Source organism: Simochromis diagramma, unplaced genomic scaffold, assembly GCF_900408965.1.
Source record: "Simochromis diagramma unplaced genomic scaffold, fSimDia1.1 OVJJ01000205.1, whole genome shotgun sequence".
Lineage (NCBI taxonomy): Eukaryota > Metazoa > Chordata > Actinopteri > Cichliformes > Cichlidae > Simochromis > Simochromis diagramma.
This window is the reverse complement of record NW_024386782.1, coordinates 5,076,543-5,097,774: the sequence shown is the minus strand read 5'-3', so window position 1 is coordinate 5,097,774 and position 21,232 is coordinate 5,076,543. Positions and strand designations below refer to the sequence as shown.

At 42.0% G+C, this 21,232-nt stretch overlaps 1 protein-coding gene across 1 annotated transcript in view; it reads left to right on the top strand.

Annotated features, from left to right (window-relative positions):
- The first annotated feature begins 1,368 nt into the window (after nt 1–1,368).
- The window catches only part of yes1 (YES proto-oncogene 1, Src family tyrosine kinase), a 35,150-nt gene continuing 15,286 nt past the window's right edge, over nt 1,369–21,232 (top strand). Inside the window, exons 1-3 of the mRNA XM_040017951.1 lie at nt 1,369–1,765; nt 14,888–15,178; nt 16,136–16,235. Of these exons, the coding sequence (XP_039873885.1) occupies nt 14,896–15,178; nt 16,136–16,235 (383 nt within the window). The 5' untranslated portion in view covers nt 1,369–1,765; nt 14,888–14,895. The remainder of the gene's footprint in view (nt 1,766–14,887; nt 15,179–16,135; nt 16,236–21,232) is intronic.

Sequence of the window (21,232 nt, the reverse complement as noted above, 5' to 3'; positions counted from 1 at the left end):
CCGATGAAAAAAACAAAATGTAGATATCGAGCAGTGGAAGTCATTGCATGATGACAAACAGTGACCGTGCAAACTCTGAGAATCCTTGCTCGTATGCATCCGAAGTGTTTTGCAGAGGGAGCCACTTTCTAGGAAAAAAGCATCTGGGGGACATGCTGTGGCGCCTGCGCACTGTGTAGTTAGAGTCAGTAGGGGTCAGCAAATCACTTGAAAATTGTTTCATCCCTTTACAGACACACTCCCGCTGTGTCTGTAGTCAGCTTTTGGTTAGGTGTTCAAGATGAAAGCCCAACATTAGCCTCCCCCTCCCGCTCTCCTTCCTTTTCTCATTAACTATTTTGAAATTATTTTAAATATGATTTTTTTAAACTACCGCCTCTGTGTAAGTTTAGAAATCTTATGGAAACAATGAATATTTTAATAAGTGTTTTACACACTATGATTTTCCAGTCTGTGCTTCGCAGACAGCCTCGCTGAAACACGCAGTCTTTTACACCTATTGTTAACTCAAGTATCTGCGTGAACACACCTCTTTTAACCGTTTGTAAAACCCAGATGGCGCTAAATGCCTGCGCAATATGAACAAAGTTCAGAGGTGAACACCACGATGCGACTGCGCTTTATTTTTATGGCCAAATAATACATCTTAAAAAAAAAAAGAATGAATGGAGATTGTTGGAGAGCATAACTGAAAACGCTTTAGCTGTCCAGGCAGATGGTGGGCTTTCTCCTTTACAGGGATGTCGGCCATATTGGGCACACGGGAAAACCGTTCAATAGGACACAATGATACCTTCAAGTTCTATCGGAAATAACAAAACGTCGACATGAGCAGGCGTGGGCTAGATAAAAGTTTGAGTTGTCTTTTTTAATGACCAAATAATTGAATTATTCAGATTAAAAGACTCTTTATCTTGTTGCAGTACAAAATATACCACGGAGTAAGATATCCGTTACACATGAGTAGTTCACTGACAAGTAGTTACTTTCCAGTTATCCTCGGTGTGGTTATTTGCTGTTCTTCTGTGAGCAAGCTAAAAATCTTTGGGTTTCGTACAGTCTGACAATTAGAAGAAGCAATTTGGTGATATCACATTTTTAAAGAAACAAAGGCCAAACATTCAGAAAAATAATGGTCAGATTAATAATAATAATAATAATAATAATTATTATTATTATAACATAAGCGTCTTCAATCCTCATTATAGTATACACACACAAACAAACCGTGCTATTATATATATAGTAACACTGGATAAGAATGGATATTTATATTTTGCTGCCTCTCAAACTGGAGGTCGGATTGGCGTTTGAAGTTGGGATTTGCCGATGTTCGAGTCTAATCTGAGCAAGTGAAGGCAGCATGATTCCTTCTTTGGCCTCGTCTGTTCCTCGGTCCTAGTCCGGCTATTGTTGTGTGTCTTTCGTGGCAACCCTGACCTATCGGCAGGCGGTGATTTCTGATATTTTAAACTGCTTTGCTCAGCGCCTCCACCGCCATATTAAGTAGTCTTTGTCAGCTGGCGGCGTGTCCTCGCTTTGAGGGAATTTTAATTAAAAAAAGGATCCCAGTGAAGGGCTCAGTGCTCGTGAAGTAGTTAATCGGTATGGGACAGACGGAAGACTGAGATTCCACGTTAGTAGAGTCTGCTCGTGTCGCCCGTTTCCACTTAAGGTTGTCGACGTGAAATTGAAAACGCTGGGGGGAAAAAGGCTCACAGGACGCATGTAGCCGACCCACCACACTGCTACGGTCGCTTTTGAGGTAAGAAACGCTCGCCAACAACTCACATTTTACGTTGGAAGTCGATTCAGCAGGGCCTCGTTGTGTTTGTGACACTTGGAGAAAGTTGGGAAGGGACCAGAGGAGTTTCCTCGCTGTGTTACATTGTCGTAAAAGCATGTTTCATTATTAATCCGCGTTTAAGACCCCGGTGGGGTGGGGGGGGTCGGTCCTGTGTTGGAGAGGACAGCTGTTTGGAAAGGCTCCAAAACCGTCCTGGGACAAGACGAGAGCAGAGTTGTAGCTATGATGAGAGGTATTATTTATTCATTTGCATCTTGGAAATCTTTATTTCAACTACATATTTTGGTTCTTTTCATACAATAAAAGTTTACCACCCTGTCCCTATCTCTGTGCCTCACCCAGTCTCCCTCTCCACACATGCATCAGCTGTTTTAGGCCTCAGCTGTGATAGGCCTTTTAATGCAAGGCACTCATCAGATTTTTCTAAATGGTCAGTGTTTTGATGCCAACTTTGTTCTTGCGTGCTTTTATTGTGATAGTGCAGCTCTGTTCCTCAGACTTATACACACGTGTGTAAGATTTTCAGGCATGCTGCTGTGTTGGATTGTGTATGTATCCTAACATTTACTGCCCCTGACTCTGCATGTGTCTGTCGGTGTGCTTATATACTCTGGTGCCACGGTAATCCCTCTGTTAGTACAGCCCCAGTTGGCTGGACAGTTGTGTCTCCTTCTCACACAGACACAAACACACACATATACACACACAGCTGGAATGGAGAGGGCAGTTGGTAGAGGAGTGAGGAGCACTAACAGGTGGTGTTGGCTGCGGTCCAGGAGCTTGAATTTTAACTGGGTTGAAGGATCCTTGCATACTCTTTGAGTGTCCTCATGGCACGAATGAGACTCTACACTGTCATTAAAGTTTGCTGATTAGAAGCCTCCAGTCTTTTGTGCCACAAGTGGAAAGGCTGGAGTCGTAAAGCAGCTCCACACATGTTGGCAATCTGAACAAATGTTTGGATTTTTGGTGAAAAATAAAAAAATAAAAGAGGAGAATTCACCGTGGGCAGAGGGAACAAGAAGAGCTCTTCTTTTTAATAGCTTGAAGATGGCTCTTTCTCTTTCCCAGCCTCACTCTAGCCTTTGACGGGCACAGCAGGTGGCCTCGACGGCATGAATGGATTCGGAAGGAAGTTCATCTCCTAGCTCCCCGACAGTCCCCTCCTCTCGCTGTGATTGGCAGAGATGGCAGGCTGCCCTGAAGATAAGACCGAGCTGGGCCTCAGAGAGTGTGCCAGGGCAATTACTGCGTTATGCTTTAGTAATGGGTTTTCAGGCCCTTGTATATTTTCATTGCTCAGTGCTTGTGGCTGGCGTTAAAAACCAAGGCGATTAACTTTAATATTATGCAATGGCTTTATCTTTATCAGAATGAGCAGTTTGGCTGTAGAAATAATGTTTACTTATGCATATTGCACATGCTCATTAATAACTTTTTTATGGTGCTGAAAAGATCAATGAAAAACAAATAAGCAAGGCTGGAGTGATTGATGAATTCATCTGAAGAATCTATAAAAAAATACTGAACGATTGCTGGTTTTCAAACTTTTCAGATGTGAGGTTTTTTTCTGCATTTGTCTCATTTATACCACTATGACTCAGTTTTTTCGATTTTTGTTTTCAGTGTCCAGAAAGTTCAAAAACAACTCATGTTTAAGGATTTCCAGCTGATAGGGTTAATCCACTACCTGGATCACATAACCATTACGAAATTGGTGCACATTTTCATCTATTCTTGGATATAGAGTATAAACATGCTTCTCTCTGTAATTGTACCTGCTCTAATAATCTGGCCCTCCAGGTATTTGAGTATTTCAATACAAAGGTTTTTCTTTATGCAATGTTCCAAATAGGGCTTCAGTCTATATTTGTCTCTATAAGTTGTGAAATAGTGGTCAGTACTGCTCTGTGCCAAGTTTCACTCTCTGGTCACTTCCATGTTATTGTTGTCAGATGACATTTGCAAACATTAATGCCTTTTTTTTTTTAATTTAAAATGAATAAATAAGTGTCCTTCCTGAGTTATGACCAGTTTGTTTAACCACGATCTCCATTAGCAGCATTAGATCCACTAGATCAGCCTCAGGTTAGCTATTTTTAGCTTAGCTATTTATCCTGGGGTCCCTACACACATAATCCAACAATCGCAACATACAAACAAAACAAGCAGGTTCTTTGTATAAAAAGAACATTTTAATTTAAACAACTAACTTATATCTATTGCTTTGGTTCCAAGATCAGGGCTTTAAGTTTGCGTTCATATTCACACAGTATATTTACATCCTGTGTCCATCAGCTGTCTTCATTATCCATTTGTTAATACTGCTTTAACAGATATTTAAACTGATCTAACTTGTGAGAACATTGCCGTGCACATCATGTAGATTCATTTTGAGCTATTTGTAACTTATTTATTCCTTTTGTTGAAGCACTGGAACAGATCACACTAATGCATTTTATAACCTCGTGTCATTCATTTTAAAGCTCTTCTAATGACTGACAAACCTCCACCTGTTTTACTTGCATTATTATCAGACTATGTTAATTTACAATCCACCATTATATCAAATAGTTTTGTTTTCTTCGATAGGAACATTCTTAACACTCAGTTGGTAACATTTAACACCAGTTTATTATCTGTCACACAATCTTCTACAGCCTTCAACTCCTCATTACGTGTTTCCTTTAACTTATCGGTTGACGCTATAAATAACTCTTGAGTCATCAGCATATATAGCAATCTGAGCCTATTTGAATAAGATCATTAATAAAAAGACAAAATAATAATGGTCCCAAACAGCTACCTTAATTACTCCACACGTTACATGTCTTGTCTTTGACAGACCATTAAATTAAATAATCTGCCTACAATTTCACAGACAAAAGTTATGTTATAGCTGAAATGAGTTTGCTGACCTGGAAGCAGTACATATGTTATCACTGCAAGATAACATCAAGTATTATTCAGGCATTTACAGCTACCATCTGAGCCTTTCAGTGACAAACACAGCACTTTTAGTCTGACATGGACAGTTGTCTAGTGGGATTACACTGCAGTCATTTTATAGTTACCCAATATAGCAATCTCAATCACTACCAATGCAAACAGTTGTGGTCCAACCAGATTGGAACCAGTTAGAAGAAACCTGGTTTATACAATGTTGATAAGCCTGTAAGCTACCAGAATACTTTGCCTTAAAAAAAAAAGCTGTCAGAAACAGAGACTGAACGATGAAAACCTTTGCTGATAGCTTTCCGTACTTGAGTGTTTTTTTTATATAGACTTACACTCTATTCTGGCTTACATATTCTGACTTAATATACAAAGTCTTACATTCTGAAAAAATACATCCTCTGTTGAGCTCCGGTCTCTGGTATACACCCTACAAGCCCAGTCTGCGTCACAGAAATGTCCCAAGTGACTGCAAAGTTTGCGAAAGGCAGTTGTGTAAGGGTCAAAGTCTTCTCCAAAGTTGCGTCATTCGCGATCTGTCACCTCAGTAGCCAGAGTAAGGAGCTTCATCTCACAGGACATAATGCATGAATATCGCATTTATACAGAGCTGTACTGAACCATTTTTCTGAGAGCAGACATGCTGGAATTTGTTTTGTTTCTTTTTTTCAAAAAAAAAAGCCCTCAAATAATTAAAACCAGTTTGTCCATTAGGATTGAGTTTATTTTCTTTTCGTTTGACAGATCTGAGATTTAGCATGACGTTTTCTTTTCCCTGTTTTTGCTTAGTTACTCTGCTTACAGTTTCTGCCTGATATCTGCATCAAATTGCTATACTGACTGTATAACTGGTTATCTCTTGTGTGGTAGCTCGCTGACTCGTGCCATTATAACAAGTATAAGGCTAACAGTTTGTAATGCTGGAATTTTTCTTCATTTGAATGTTGATGCATGCCAACCGCAGCAAATAGCTTCCCGCCTGTAGTGCAGCTTCATTGTTGTATTTTCCCCTCTGGGAAGCAGCAGCCTGTGTCTCCTTAATCTGCATCAGCATCACTGGTAGTCTGGCACATAGCCTTGCATGTCGCATGTCCCTGGATACAGTCTATTGCCAGCATTTGTTTGAACACATACCAGTCGCTGGGAGTAAAGTTATTCATAAATATGCGTGGGAGTATCTGGATAAGTATATTTCCTTTTCTTCTGTTATTCCACACAGTGGTGGTTGTTTGAAGTGCAATGCAACTAATCAGTATTGTCATTCTTTATTATTGCACCATTTGTTTTCTAAATTAACATATTTTTCATTTCTGTAAATGGTCCGTTTGATCTGAAGGAAGATCAATAAAATTTAATGAACGTGAAGGTTTATGGTAAATATAAAAAAAAAAAAATAGCATTCAATTAATGTTGTTGACCTAAGTGCATCAAAGCTTCAAGCACTGCCATGGTAATCAATGTCCAAATCATACTCACTGTAGTGTTCTTCTGAGTGATGGGTGTCGCCACTCAGACTTCTATACAGCATAAGTGCTGGTCTAGGAGAAGAAAATGTCAAAAAAGACAGGCAAAGAAAATCAGAATTTGTTTTTTTTCCTTTAAAGAATTCTCCGGAAAGTCTAATCTTCTCTGGAAATCAGAGGTTCTGCGCTATCGCTGAGGTGGTGGTTAAAAACAACACGACCAGCTGGAACAACAACAAAGCGTGGCACGCACCAGCGGATGTGGGGCCACCCTTTGTGGCGCTGTTTGCGGGGACAACATTAGTGGGTAGTTTATTTCAGACAACATTTAATGATAGGCGAGACCACCACAGCTATCATCTGCCAACAAGTGACACTTGTCAAAATAACTTGTCTGGATACAGTCTATAAAAGAAGCTACTTTTAACTGCTCGCTTATTCACAAAGGATCACCGCAGCAGGCAACTCTGTATGTTTGATTTGGCAATTTGTTTTTTTCTTTACGCTTGATGCCCTTCCTGGTCCAACTGGAATAATTTCCAGTTCTTACCTAAAAGGAATTTATAGGTTACAAATCTACAGGAAGTTTGGCAAGTAATCACAACAGCTTTTGCTAATGCAAACTAGGACTGCAACTAATGATTATTTTGGTAGTCGACTAATGTGCCAACGATTGTTTCAATAACTCTTATCTCCACTTCTTGTGGGCAAACCTCCTGCACCAGGCTCCACTACCTCACCTCCTCAAGTCTGCTCACCTGTGAATGTCACCCTGTTGTCTCGTCCCACAGCAAATTAAAATAATGACTCACGAACGTTTGAATTTGAAAATTTAAAAATAATCTAATGTAATTGTAACATTTCTCAATAGGACATGGTTAATTCTAATTGTACTATGATTGCATTCTCTTTAACGACTAATAAGTACACAATAAAAATATAGTTCAGATTACAGGTTTAGCAGTATTACTGCTGTTTGCAAGCACTGCTTCCATCTTGGATGGTGATGTCCGTGTTGGTAGGGTGTCTTTGAATTTTCAGGTTGGAAGTTTTTGGGGATTGTTCCAGTTGAATATTCTAACTCATAATGCCATAGATCATAGGCTCGTTACATGATATGATGTTGCCCACACCTATGCTGATGTGTAGTGCACAGCTTGTTTAATTACTGTGGTTGTTCCAAGTGGTGCCAGTCGATAGACTTTTTTTTTTTTTTTAATGCCAATATTAATGTTTTTTCATTCTTGTGTCTATTTGTATTTGTCTATTCCTGTTGTACTTATTTTTTTTACGAGCTCTTCTATTCCGATAGTTTTAGTAATCTGCCTGCAGGAATCTGCTAACATTTGTAAGCCCTTATATTGATACTACGATTAGTGTTCTTTATACTGAGGTGATGATTGTTATTCTCTTACTGATAATTTAAAAAAAACTGGCAAAAAACTAGCCAGAATTGAATAGGAAGAATCGACGGTGCTGAACAGGCTAATCACAATAGTTGAGGGCTGTGCTGACCTGACGTGTAATCACGGTTCTCTATAGGAGCGCGTCAGGTTACAGCATAGAGTTCAGAGGGCTTTGTGGTTATGTCATAGGTCACAACGTAGGTTTCACGCTGTAGCAAAACTTGAGCATAGCTCTTTTGCTAGCTGCTCCTGTTGTTAAACTGTAGAACAAATAGTTCTGCCTGTAAAGCAGTGCAGTGTTGCTGATTATCTAGTAAAACTTTTTGAGACAGGATCAGGCCGATGCCAGATCAGCATGCCCAGTTTTGTCAAAATTGCTGTTATGTTATGTTTTTGAGAAACTATGGGACTAAGACGTCCTTTGTGAGCTGACAAAATACTCCCATTTCTTAAATAAAAAAAAATAAATAAATAAAAAAAAATTATAGCTCAGCTTCACGAAAAATTGAGTTTTTTAGAATGTATCGTTTGCACAGGGCAATAACACAATGGTAACATGCACTATACATTATCCATCTTAAATCAGATCATGACCCAAATCACTGTATGGGCTTGAGGCACCATTTACCGTGCCCCTTGGAACCACCGGAAAAATGGCACATTTCTTTCAGCTAATCTCATTGTGTGTATAACAGCCTCATTTAGGAAGCCATCTGAGAGAAGATACAGTAATCTGCCTGTAATTTGATTTGCTGTGAAGGCAATTTAAGCTGTCATTGCTGTTGGCAGATTTGTCACTAGAGAAAACACTGGTAGTAATATTTATCTTTGTGACATGCATTATCGGGCTTTTTTTTTTTCCTTTTACAAAACTGCAATTGATGTATAGTACAATGATTTGGCTAAGCTGTTGTAATGATACCATTTTCTATTCATGCCAGCTGTACTTGTAAATGTTTGTCTATGAGGCCATCTGGTTGTTTTGAATATTTAATTGGCGCATTTGATTGATAGTTGGCTGTTGGGTGCCACTGTAAGAACAGTTCTGGGCCCTTATAAGCTTTTGTGCTGTTGGTGTTGTAGGAATATGCATGGGATCGTATAGTTCGGGGGATTCTGATGTGATCTGTGGGGGAGCACCACAAAATCCTTTCTCTTTGTCCATAACAAAAGGTGGGGGCAGACAAAAGAGAAAGCCAGAGGGAGAGGTGAAGTTTCTGCCTTTTCTCAGAGCACATTTCCCAGTTTTAAGTTTTAAAGAAAAACTGGGTGGTTCATTTGTTATGTGTCGTCCCCCCCCCCCCCCCCCCCAGAAAGAACTGAACCAGAATATGATGGACAACTCCAATGATCTTGGGGCATATTTTGACATGGACAGTAGAAAAGCCAGTTCCAGTTCTAAAGGAATCACATTCCACATGTTTTTAAGGCATCGTTGAAGATTTGTATTTGATAAGTTGCTGCTGTGTTATGTCTAGATTCTGCTTCAGGCCAATTCTTGAGATCTAAAGTGAAACTTGTGGTTGTTGAGCCAGTTTGACATTCGGGCTTGCTCAGGCTTGTTATCCCTCCATTACTGTCTTAGAGAGCAAATAATATGAAATCATAATGGTGTAAACAGCAAAGGTTGTTTAAACATATCTGTGACTTTGGGAACAAAACGGTAGTCTTCACAAGAGAAAGCCATGCTTTTGTCTAGATTTTTTAAATCTGTTTTTATGTTGATACAGTGATCCATACTGATTTAACTTGATTTGGTCTTCATCTTTCCAGTTATTGACCCTTCATCTTAAAGCAGACATGCAACTTACATTCTTCTTCATCAGTTTTTATGCTATTAGCGGCAGGCTAAAGTGCTGCTTCCAAAACAAACAGAATTTTGGATGTTTTTTCAGAAATGTTTTCACAGATTTGTTCCAGGTCAGCTCTAAGGTTCTGCACTTTGTGTATCGGACAGATGAAGCAGCACGTTTTGAAAAAAGGTGGGAAAGTGAAACAATAGACCAAAAAGGTTGTGCAATGGGGAAAAAAGTATAACAAATTAGGTAATGATACATTAGTCATAGTTTCTGTCAACAACCATTTTTTTCCTTAACTCAAACAAGAGGATAACTAAATAAAAACTAATGCACAAGGACAAAAAATATAATGTAATGTATCAAGACTTGTCAAGGCCAACATGTTCTGGAGAGATGAGATCCAAACAGAACTAATTAAGTGTTGTAGAAAGGCCGGACGAGTTTGGAATGGATCCAATCAGAAGTAACACTTCCCGTTTCTCATGAAAATGTGACAAAATGCCAACGAAAATAAGATTCCTAGTATTTAGCAAATCTGACTGGTAAAAATCTGACTTTTACTTCTTTACTTGATCTTGTGATTAAGAGTTGTGCAACAGTTTGATGTTGTGTGTTGTGTTTTATGAATGAGAAGGAACCCAGAGCTTCCAGAGAAAAAACACAGAAGTGGGGAGTATATGCAAGCGCGTCATCAATGTTCAAAAGTCAGTATTGATAAGTTATGGAGGTGCATTAGTGCACATGGCATCTTTATACATCTGTGGAGGCTCCATTATTGCTAAACAAAATCATGGACATCATAAAAGAGAGGCATGTGACTTTAAATGTGAGTTTATGTTTTTGTTGGTGGAAAGTCAGTAAAAGTATCAAGTGTTTGGGTTTTTTTGTTTTGTTTTGTTTTTTTATAGTCTATTTTGGGTGAATATGTCTTGGTAACCAATGACGTGCCCAGAGCTGGTTCGAGATATTTGCCAAACTGAGAGGCTTGCATTTGAAGGACTTCGACGATATAGGTTTTCCGAGCAGCTTATTCTGCCAATTGTGTGGTTTCTTTTTCAGGAAAGGCCTAGGAAGATGATGTCATTCATTACAAAAACACAACTCCATTGCGGAGCAGGCTGAGTGCTGAACTGACCTGGACACAGCTCAGATCCATCACACATTAGAAACATTAAGAGCATTAAAGGGGAGGCCTAAACGGCAAATGTACATTTTGGTGGCATCAAAATAAAAATCATTGTTCCCATAAAATCCACTTGGACCTGTGGGTTTTTTGTTTCTGCATTGAAATACCTGCGTAAGTATTCTGTTATACTAGTAATTTAGTAGACAAATTTAAAAAAAAATGAATCTGGAGTATATTATTTTCTATCCCAGCATATTTGGTTTTCCAAAACAGTTTTCTAATCTAGTTTTTTTTTTTTTTTTTTTTTTTTTGCATTTTATAATAACCGACTTTAACTAATTGCCAGTCGTAGTGCTGCCGTGCCCACACAGCTCACATGCTGCTGTCACCAGCTGGTTATCTCGTCTGTGCTAAAACTTCTGTTAGCTAGACCTCCTTCTGCAGTGGATGTCTGGATTCTGAAAAGCAGCTGACTCATCCTCATGATTTCTAGTAATATATGTCATTATAATTGTCATATTTGCATTTGATTTCTTCTAACATTGTTGCTCCAGACACATAAATAGAATTTAACTGCAATTTAACTGTACAGTACAGTATAAATATAAATATTGATTGTTTCAGGTCTGATTCTTCAGGCTCAGTATTAGCTTTCCGTGAGTCCTGTTTATTTGTTCCGAGAAAGTCAGTGCACCATCCATTCATATAAATGGATCGATGTGATGGTTGACAAACAGGAAGTTTGAATTGCTGTGTTGCTGTGGTTGTAACACAGCAATTCACAATCCGAGAAGTGATTTTGTTGGTCCCAGTTTGATGAAACAAATTGGGCGTCTAATGTCTTTTGCTTGCTTTGTTGTTTATTGTCGCTGTCGACCTTTAGCTGGATTTTAAGTAGAAAGGCTCAAAGGGTTAACAGCAGTAACGCTCTAGGTCTCAGTGCAGTGTAGCTTTTGATTTTGTTGCTGATATAATCGCTGCCTTGCTGCTTGCACATTGCGATTGCGATCAGGCTGTGTTGGGCTCCTTTGGCGCTATTCCCAACAGTCGGCATGTTTTCAATCTTTTATTTACTCTGTGGTGCAGAGCTGCACTGAGCTACACACAAAGAGAAATGTGCAGTCGTTGTGCTAGGGCTCATTTATTCATAGAGAACAACAAACGGGCCGAGCAGGGGATTTGTGCTGCAGTTTCTTTGTCAGGTGTTTTGTTACTTAATGGGAGGTGACTGCTGAACAGTGTTTCTTTAGCTTCAAGGCCACTTAACCTTGGAGCCAAAGCTCAGAGCCACCAAAGCTACAGCCTAACCTCTTAGCACAGAAGAATAACTTCACCTGACTCAGCCGCTCACATATTAAGTGCTATAATCCTTAACTAGCTTCAGAACAAAGATACTAATTCAAATTGGAACATTAAAAGAGATTTGATGTACTTATATAACCCTTAATTAGGCTTAAATTGTGGTATGTTTAGGGTTATTGTTATTTTTTTTCGCTTACAGAGATACTGAAGTTTATTCAGGCTTTTGAATGGCTGCAATTTCCAAATTACAAGATTCACACTTTTAATGATAACTCGCACAGCTAATGTCTTAACAAGCTGGAGGAGAAAAAAAGTTCACTTAAAGTTTAGTCAACCGGTCATGTTCCTCGCAAATGTAGTCAACTGTAGCTAATTAACTGAAACGCTGCAAGCTTGCGAAAGTTTCTTTAGTCAGAAGTACCACTTTTGTTCCATTTTAATGACTGAAGAACACTTTGTGAAGTTGAGTGAAAGAACAGCAATTTGCACATAGTTATCAGATTTCAAGTGTCTTCAAACCGCGTCATGTGGTCTGGAATACAAAGATAGCGTTGCTGTAGAGAACAACTGGAAATCCTAATATCTGAGACACTGAAAACTTTTGTGAATTTTTTTGGCTTCAGATACGGTATAAACAATGAATCCATTATGTTAATGTTACAGATCTGATAAACACACTATTAAAACATTTACAGCCCGTGCAGCCGTAGGTCACACACCAATGAAAAAGTTTACCCATGTGATTTAAGCCAACCAAAACAGAAAACAGAAAACAAGGCAAACACTCAACCATAATCCAGCATTTGAACACAAATTATCTTTTTTTTTCTTTGACATTTGAATGACAAGTTAAAAGTAAAATCAGCGACTAAAGCTAAAGATGCTTCGATCCAGCTTTTTTTCAGTTTCCCACCCAGTACCAGTTACATTGGCTTTTAGTATCTGAGAATGTGACGTGATGGTTTTAAATTGATGAACTGTAGTTCTCACTGTGAGGAAGGGACTGACTCATTCTTTTATGACATGCACCGAACCAGCGTCCTTCTCCCTTCTCCCTCAGTCTCTCTGAGCGAGTGTAATGAGCGCAAAGTGTGACGGGAAAAACAACCATGATCTGATATCTTCATTCATGCCAACTCACTTTGGCCACAGCTCTGCCGTTTACCACTGATCCCTAACATAATTATTGTTAGTATTATCAGAGAGTATATGCGATTATACAGTAACATTGTACACTGTAGATTCTATAAACGATTATCCATTTATAATGACATATTATAAAAAGCAGTACTTTTGGATACATGTGGTTAGAACAACTTATAATGATGTATAAATAAATATAACATCTTTTTATGAAGCTGAATCTGTGTATTAGATTGGCATATTTATTTATACCATATAAATATATTATAGGTTGCATAATCAAACCAGTTATATAAAATGAGATGGATAGTGTTTGGAATTAATTAATTAACTCCTTTTGGAGAGGGTAGTGATTAGATTATGTTTTTGTGAATATGATGGATTTATGATTTTTTTTTTTTTTTTTTGTGTGTTATCACATATTATTTGTGTGTGAATTGAAGATTTGACTGATTGAAAATGTAGTTTTTCCACAAGTAATTTTATCTCCACCAAGTGCTGATTGATTAAACCCGTAACAGTTGTATGCAAATCCTTTCAGCATTAACGGTATCATAAGGGATGAGTGCACACTTCAGCTATTCTGTTACAAATACCAATGTGACCCTTCACTTACGGGCACTTGAAACTATGTTGTAACATTTTACAAATGCCAGGATATGAGTCACTGAAACTGGAGCAATCTTGGAGTTGAGCATCCATCTGCTGTGTAGTGGCAGCTTGTTTCACTCTGCTGCCACGCGCATGTGCGTGCGCACATGCACTCGACCTGCATACACACAAGTAGTTTGACATAGAGGTCAAAGGTGAGAAAAATGAGTAAACAGAGCAGGCACTGTAGAGGATGCTGTCAACCCTTGACAACACACACGAGCTCTCACACTCAGACACCGAATACGTTTCTTTGCGATCACACACTCTCCTAATTTGAGCCCAGATCATACGCTGTGCAGACTAGACTGCTAAACTGCCATGTACATGCTTTTATGTCTTTATCCCAGCATGCATTTCATGCACAATGCCAGCATCCAGTTTACTGCTCCAGGGCAGGTGTGGTTGGTATGCTTGCTCTGAGCACTGTCATTGAAAAGCTCCCTTTTGGGGCTTATTGGGAACTTAATCTGAAGATATGAGCCAAAATATTACTTTTTTCAAATATCCCATAATTCGACTGTATAAACAGATACAGGTCCTCACAATTTGAGTAATCCCTGGACCACACACACACACACACACACACACACACACACACACACACACACACACACACACTACTAACTCACTGAGTCATGTGTATCAGTAAGCCTGGGAGGGAAGAGCACCAGCTCTGAATGCCAAAGGGCTTTTTCTCCCTTTCAAATCTGTGTCAGTGTAGTGTGAACACAGGGGAGAGATGCCCGTAGGCTGGCATCGTTTCTTGCTGTGCAGCCTTGAGAGGTTTTGTCGGGACTTGTAAAGTCACGTGAGGTCACTCCTTGTTTTCTGTATGCTAGAGTCAGGCTGAAACCCTCCAAAATGCTTTAGGCTAATGATGAACAACATAGTAGTTTCTGTTCATTTGTGTCATTCAAGTTCAGCACTCATGACAAAGCTTATTATCAAGTCAACATTTATGGTGTTTAGCATAAATTTCTTTTATCCAGCGAGACATGATGATGGCTCATGTTACAGATATTTTTCACAGATTTGTACTTTGTTTTTGTTTTTTAAAATTTGCCTAATTTGGACACATTTTTTGGAAATTATATCATTTGTGTTTCATATTTTATAGTTAACAGCATTGCATTTACACCACAAGGGTGACAAAAGCATCTTTAACCCAAAGCATCTTTCTTGGGCTACTGGTATCCTGGTATTTGATCGTCAAATCTTCCTCTTCCTCGCAGGCTTGACGATGGGTTGTGTCAGGAGTAAAGAGGACAAGGGCCCGGCTCTGAAGTACCGACCAGACAACTCAAATGCCACTCCGGCCAGCTCGCTCCTGGGCCACTATGGGCCCGAGCCTACAATGATGGGTCATTCACCTGCTATGAATGCTCACAACAACAGCTACAACAGTCATGCTGCTGGCCTCACACCCTTTGGCGGGACGTCTTCAGTCATGACGCCCTTTGGCGGTGCCTCCACCTCCTTTACTTCAGTGGCTGTGAACAGTCCCTTTCCCAGTGTCATCTCAGGTTAGTTTGTGGTGAATCAACATATTGTGTATTCATAGATTTATGTATTAGAGAAGCTATAAATGAATGACTTGAACAGCTTTCCTTTCTATTGTGTGATGCACAAACTGTTGTACAACTTTAGAATAAACTCAGTTGATCATTTGTTATGCAGAGGACGTTATAAGCAGCAGATGTTATGCAAATGAGACATTTGAAACGAGTCAGCCAAAACATCATTGCTGAACAGAAACCCAAAATAGGTCTGTATTATGGGAAGCAATGCAGAGGCATGGCCTCTCCTGAGCCAAGAAAAACAATAACATGGACTGGATTGAGTGGCTTTAGTAAATGCAAATTGCATATTGAAAGTTTTTATTTCCTACACTAGTTAGACTTAAAATGACTTTAGAATTAAGGGTGTGTCGGTCATAGAATGACTCTGAGTGGATTTATATTTAAATTATGCAGGAAATGTATGCAACAAAGCATAACGTTGCCTCCTAAAGCACGCACACATCCCTCATTCCCTTTATGGCTCTTTCACGATGCTGTGGCCTGAGGGGCTCCTATGGATCTAATACAGCCCTTTTAATTTTCTCCCCAAGATAAACATATCTGAGTCCCGTTGTCTCTCTGCATTCCATCACTTGTCAGTTCTTTTTATTGTGAATAAAAAATTAAATGACCTCCCTTTAATTTGAGGTGATGCCACTCAGTTTGAGAACGCTAGGAGGAATATTCTGCTTCCCTGATGAATTCTCAAAAATAAATCAGAGCTGAGAGAGCCAGGTGTATATGCAGACCACCTCTGGTGGTATAGCAAGGAAAATAAATATCTGAAACAATATTTCGCCGTGTTCTGCCATATTTCCATCTTACCTTTGTATTAATCTGTAATTTAAGGCTGTAACAAAGAGCGATCAAAATGAGTGTGTGTTTAGAGGAATCAGGCGTTTCAATTTCTCTCACTTTCAGGTGGTGTAACGTTTTTTGTAGCGTTGTACGACTACGAAGCGAGGACGGCAGACGATCTGTCTTTCAAAAAAGGGGATCGCTTTCAGATTATCAACAACACGTGAGTATATTTGCTTTTTACACTGACAAAATGCTAGGCGGATTTGTGTGTGTGTGTGTGTGTGTGTGTGTGTGTGTGTGTGTGTGTGTGTGTGTGTGTGTGTGTGTGTGTGTGTGTGTGTGTGTGTGTGTGTGTGTGTGTGTGTGTGTGTGTGTGTGTGTGTGTGTGTGTGTGTGTGTTTAATCCTTCAGTGTATTCAGGTCTGATATTAAGGCCGAGATCTGTCTGGGTTAATGGGTTCCTTTAATGGGCCATCTGTTTACTGTCCATTGCTTTTCTCTTGCCAAAGAAAAACATGCAGTTAAATTTATGACATTATACCAAAAAAAGGATGCTTATTATTGGCGCTTTGATGATAACTGAAGGTCAAGCTCATTAGAGTATTGACAAACCAATTAGCTTTGTAAACCAATGCTCGTTTACTTCTTTTGATTTTATTTTGTGGATTACTCAAGTCTTGAATTTGACAATTCAGTATCAGTCATGTTAGTTCTCATAGTGCTTTGTAAGGATATCATGATTTAGAAGGAGAAATATGTCACTCATTACCTGCCGCAGCAGCTTTACCTTGTACCCCACATGTGCTCAGGTGTGAAAATAGGCGGCGTGCCAAGTGCTCTGCTTTTCTTGTTTGTCACGTCCCATCCTACCACTGTGTGTGTTCACATTGCTTTTGTGGTGATGAAAATGCCATCTGCTTCTAGAGAAGAGGTGGGACGAGTACAGATTGGCTAAAGGTTTTCAGACAGATTCTCTTCCTTCACTTTTAATTTAAGCTCCACATCTGCCGTTAAACACACTAGTAATTGTGGCTACTTGCTTATTTTAGCGTTCTAGAAAATTTTGATTCTTCTCCAATCAGTTTTACTTTTTTTTTTTTTTTTTTGTAAATAATAGAAAAAGCATACCGTATATAACATTATATAGGGCTTTGGAGTTGATATAACGGCCCAATGTATTGTGGGACCGCGGCGCCATATTTGCAGGTCACGAATCAAAACAAGCACACTGTGTTGGACGATTGCTACAACCATGCTTAAAAGCAGCTCAAAAGAAAAGGGACGGGATAGAGACTGATTGCGTCCAGATGCGAAGAGACGGTACTTGGAAAAAATAGAGTGCGTTGGTAATGTGGACCCGTATGAAATATGGCTGTGGAGTAGAAACCCTGATGACCTACCGCCATTGCCCTACCCTGATACCTTCTCGTACCTTGTATGTCAGGGGTGTGCAACTCCAGGCCTCGAGGGCCGGTGTCCCTGCAGGTTTTAGATGTGTCCTTGAACCAACATAGCTGATTTAAATGGCTAAATTAGCTCATGCAGTTCTCCAGAGGCCTGGTAACAAACTAATTATGTGATTCAGGTGTGTTGACCCAAGGTGAGATCTAAAACCTACAGGACACTGGCCCTCGGGGCCTGGAATTGCCCACCCCTGTTGTATGTGGAGTCAGTGCATACATGGCGAACCAGTTTCGGAATTATAAATCTCTGGAGGCACACATCCAATTCACAAATGGTTGGGTTCAAGATTTGGCTGTTTTTAAGCCTCCGCGTTGTGAGTACGTTGTCATTCAAACAAAGGTAAGTCAACTTGAGTACTGCGAGTAAAACGGGATTGATTTCCCCCCTCCCTCCGTACATTCAGATTAGACATTTATTAATGAACTGCACAATCTCCATATCATATTGTGTGTCAATCATTGTCACTTAAAGTCAGGATTTGTTTCATCCATTTCATAGGCTGGTTTGCCTGCAATAACGCCAAATAATTAGCAAAACATAGTTCCTCAAAATCACTCATTAGGATGTTTGTTCTATTACGCTATGACCTCAGAGCGCATTGAAAATAAAACTATCCATCCATCCATCCATCCATCTTCATCCGCTTATCCGAGGTCGGGTCGCGGGGGTAGCAGCCTAAGCAAAGAGGTCCAGACCTCCCTCTCCCCAGCCACCTCCTCCAGCTTGTCCGGGGGAATACCAAGGCGTTCCCAGGCCAGCCGAGAGATATAATCTCTCCAGCGTGTCCTGGGTCTGCCCCGGGGCCTCCTCCCGGTGGGACATGCCTGGAACACCTCGCCCAGGAGGCGCCCAGGGGGCATCCTTGCCAGATGCCCGAACCACCTCAGCTGGCTCCTTTCGATGTGGAGCAGCAGCTGCTCTACTCTGAGCCCCTCCCGGATGGCCGAACTTCTCACCCTATCTCTAAGGGAGAGGCCAGCCACCCTTCGGAGGAAGCTCATTTCCGCCGCTTGTATCCGCGATCTCGTTCTTTCGGTCACTACCCACAGCTCGTGGCCATAGGTGAGGGTAGGGACGTAGATCGACCGGTAAATTGAGAGCTTCGCTTTTACACTCAGCTCCCTCTTCACCACGACTGACCGGTGCAGCGTCCGCATTACTGCAGCCGCAGCCCCAATCCGTCTGTCGATCTCCGGCTCCCTTCTCCCATCACTCGCGAACAAGACCCCGAGATACTTGAACTCCTCCACTTGGGGCAGGAACTCATCCCCGACCCGGAGTGGGCACTCCACCCTTTTCCGGCTGAGAACCATGGCCTCAGATTTGGAGGTGCTGATCCTCATTCCCGCTGCGTCACACTCGGCTGCGAACCGCTCCAGTGCGAGCTGGAGGCCCTCACCCGATGAAGCCAACAGAACCACATCATCCGCAAAAATCAGAGATGAGATTCTGAGGCCACCAAAGCGAAAGCCCTCCGCCACTTGGCTGCGCCTAGAAATCCTGTCCATAAAAATTATGAACAGAACCGGAGACAAAGGGCAGCCCTGGCGGAGCCCATCACCCACCGGGAACGAGTCCGACTTATTGCCGGCAATGCGAACCAAGCTCTTGCAACGGTTGTATAGGGATTGAATGGCCCGTAGCAATGGGCCAGACACCCCATACTCCCGCAACACCTCCCACAGGACACCCCGAGGGACACGGTCGAATGCCTTCTCCAGGTCCACAAAACACATGTAGACTGGTTGGGCAAAACTCCCATGCACCCTCAAGTATCCTGGAGAGGATAAAGAGCTGGTCCAGTGTTCCGCGACCAGGACGAAAACCGCATTGTTCCTCCTGTATCCGAGGTTCGACTAACGGACGAACTCTCCTCTCCAGCACCCTGGCATAGACTTTCCCAGGGAGGCTGAGGAGTGTGATCCCCCTGTAGTTGGAACACACCCTCCGGTCCCCCTTCTTAAAGATGGGGACCACCACCCCGGTCTGCCAGTCCACAGGCACTGCCCCTGATCTCCACGCAACATTGCAGAGACGTGTCAACCAAGACAGCCCTACAACGTCCAGCGCCTTCAGGAACTCGGGGCGGACCTCATCAACACCAGGGGCTCTGCCACCAAGGAGTTGTTTAACTGCCTCAGTGACCTCGCCCCCGGAAATTGGCGGGTCATACCCCTCATCCCCAGACTCTGCTTCCTCCTCGGAAGACGTGTCAGTGGGAGTAACCCCTTAGCAGTCGGACGTACCGTGGGCGGTACGTCCGACTCCTAACCCTTTTAGGCAAAGTTTGTAGGACTGCTAAGGGGTTAAGGAGGTCCTCGAAGTATTCCTTCCACCGCCCGACAATTTTCTCAGTCGACGTCAACAGCGCTCCGCCAGCACTATACACAGCGCAGGTAGAGCACCGCTTTCCCCTCCTGAGACGCCTGACGGTTTGCCAGAATCTCTTCGAGGCAGTCCGAAAGTCTTTTTCCATGGCCTCTCCGAACTCCTCCCACACCCGAGTTTTTGCTTCAGCCACTGCCCGAGCCGCATTCCGCTTGGCCTGTCGATACCTGTCGGCTGCCTCCGGAGTCCCACAGGCTAACCAAGCCCGATAGGCCTCCTTCTTCAGCCTGGTGGCTCCCTTCACCTCTGGTGTCCACCATTTGGTTCGGGGATTACCACCACGGCAGGCACCAACCACCTTGCGGCCGCAGCTCAATGCAGCAGCTTCGGCAATGGAGACGCTGAACATGGTCCATTCGGACTCAATGTCCCCAGTCTCCCTCGGAATGCTGTTGAAGCTCTGTCGGAGGTGTGCGTTAAAGATCTCGCGGACTGGGGCCTCTGCTAGACGTTCCCAGCACACCCTCACTACGCGTTTAGGTGCACCAGGTCTGTCCAGCGTCCTCCCCCGCCACCTGATCCAACTCACCACCAGGTGGTGATCAGTTGACAGCTCAGCCCCTCTCTTTACCCGAGTGTCCAGAACATATGGTCGCAGGTCTGGTGATACGATTACAAAATCGATCATCGACCTACGGCCTAGAGCATCCTGGTGCCACGTGCACTTATGGACACTCTTATGTTCGAACAGGGTGTTCGTTATGGCCAAACTGTGATTAGCACAGAAGTCCAATAACAAAGCACCGCTCGGGTTCAGATCAGGGAGGCCGTTCCTCCCAATCACGCCCCTCCAGGTCTCGCTGTCGTTACCCACGTGAGCATTGAAGTCTCCCAGCAGGACAACAGAGTCTCCAGGTGGAGCACCTTCCAGCACCCCCCCCAGGGACTCTAAGAAGGCTGGGTACTCCGAACTGCCACCCGGCGCTAAGCGCAGACAGTGGACCCGTTCCGACCTGGCGCAGGGAGCACCCCTGACCGGAAAACCCCACGTGGGCCGGTACGTGGCTTAAGAGCAATATGAACTTACTGGAATGAAATGATGGAGCACACCAACAGATATCTGGGGATAATAGAGAACTGGATATCAGGTTGTCTCATAGCTGCTATCCAGGCTTGACGCCTTCGTTTGGTAACATCCGATACTTGAGATCCCACATGTTGCTTCCAGGAGGGGAAAGAATGAAAAGGTAGCCCATTTTCAAGCTTATTCCCTTGCCGGTCATGCAATCTAACATTACAACCGACCACACAGCAAGTACGACCCATAGCTGATGTTATCCGTGTGCTTTCGCTCCGCTCAATTGTTAGCTTTTTGTTTGGCCTGCAAATATGGCGCCTCAACCAAAAATCCTGGCCACGCCCCCT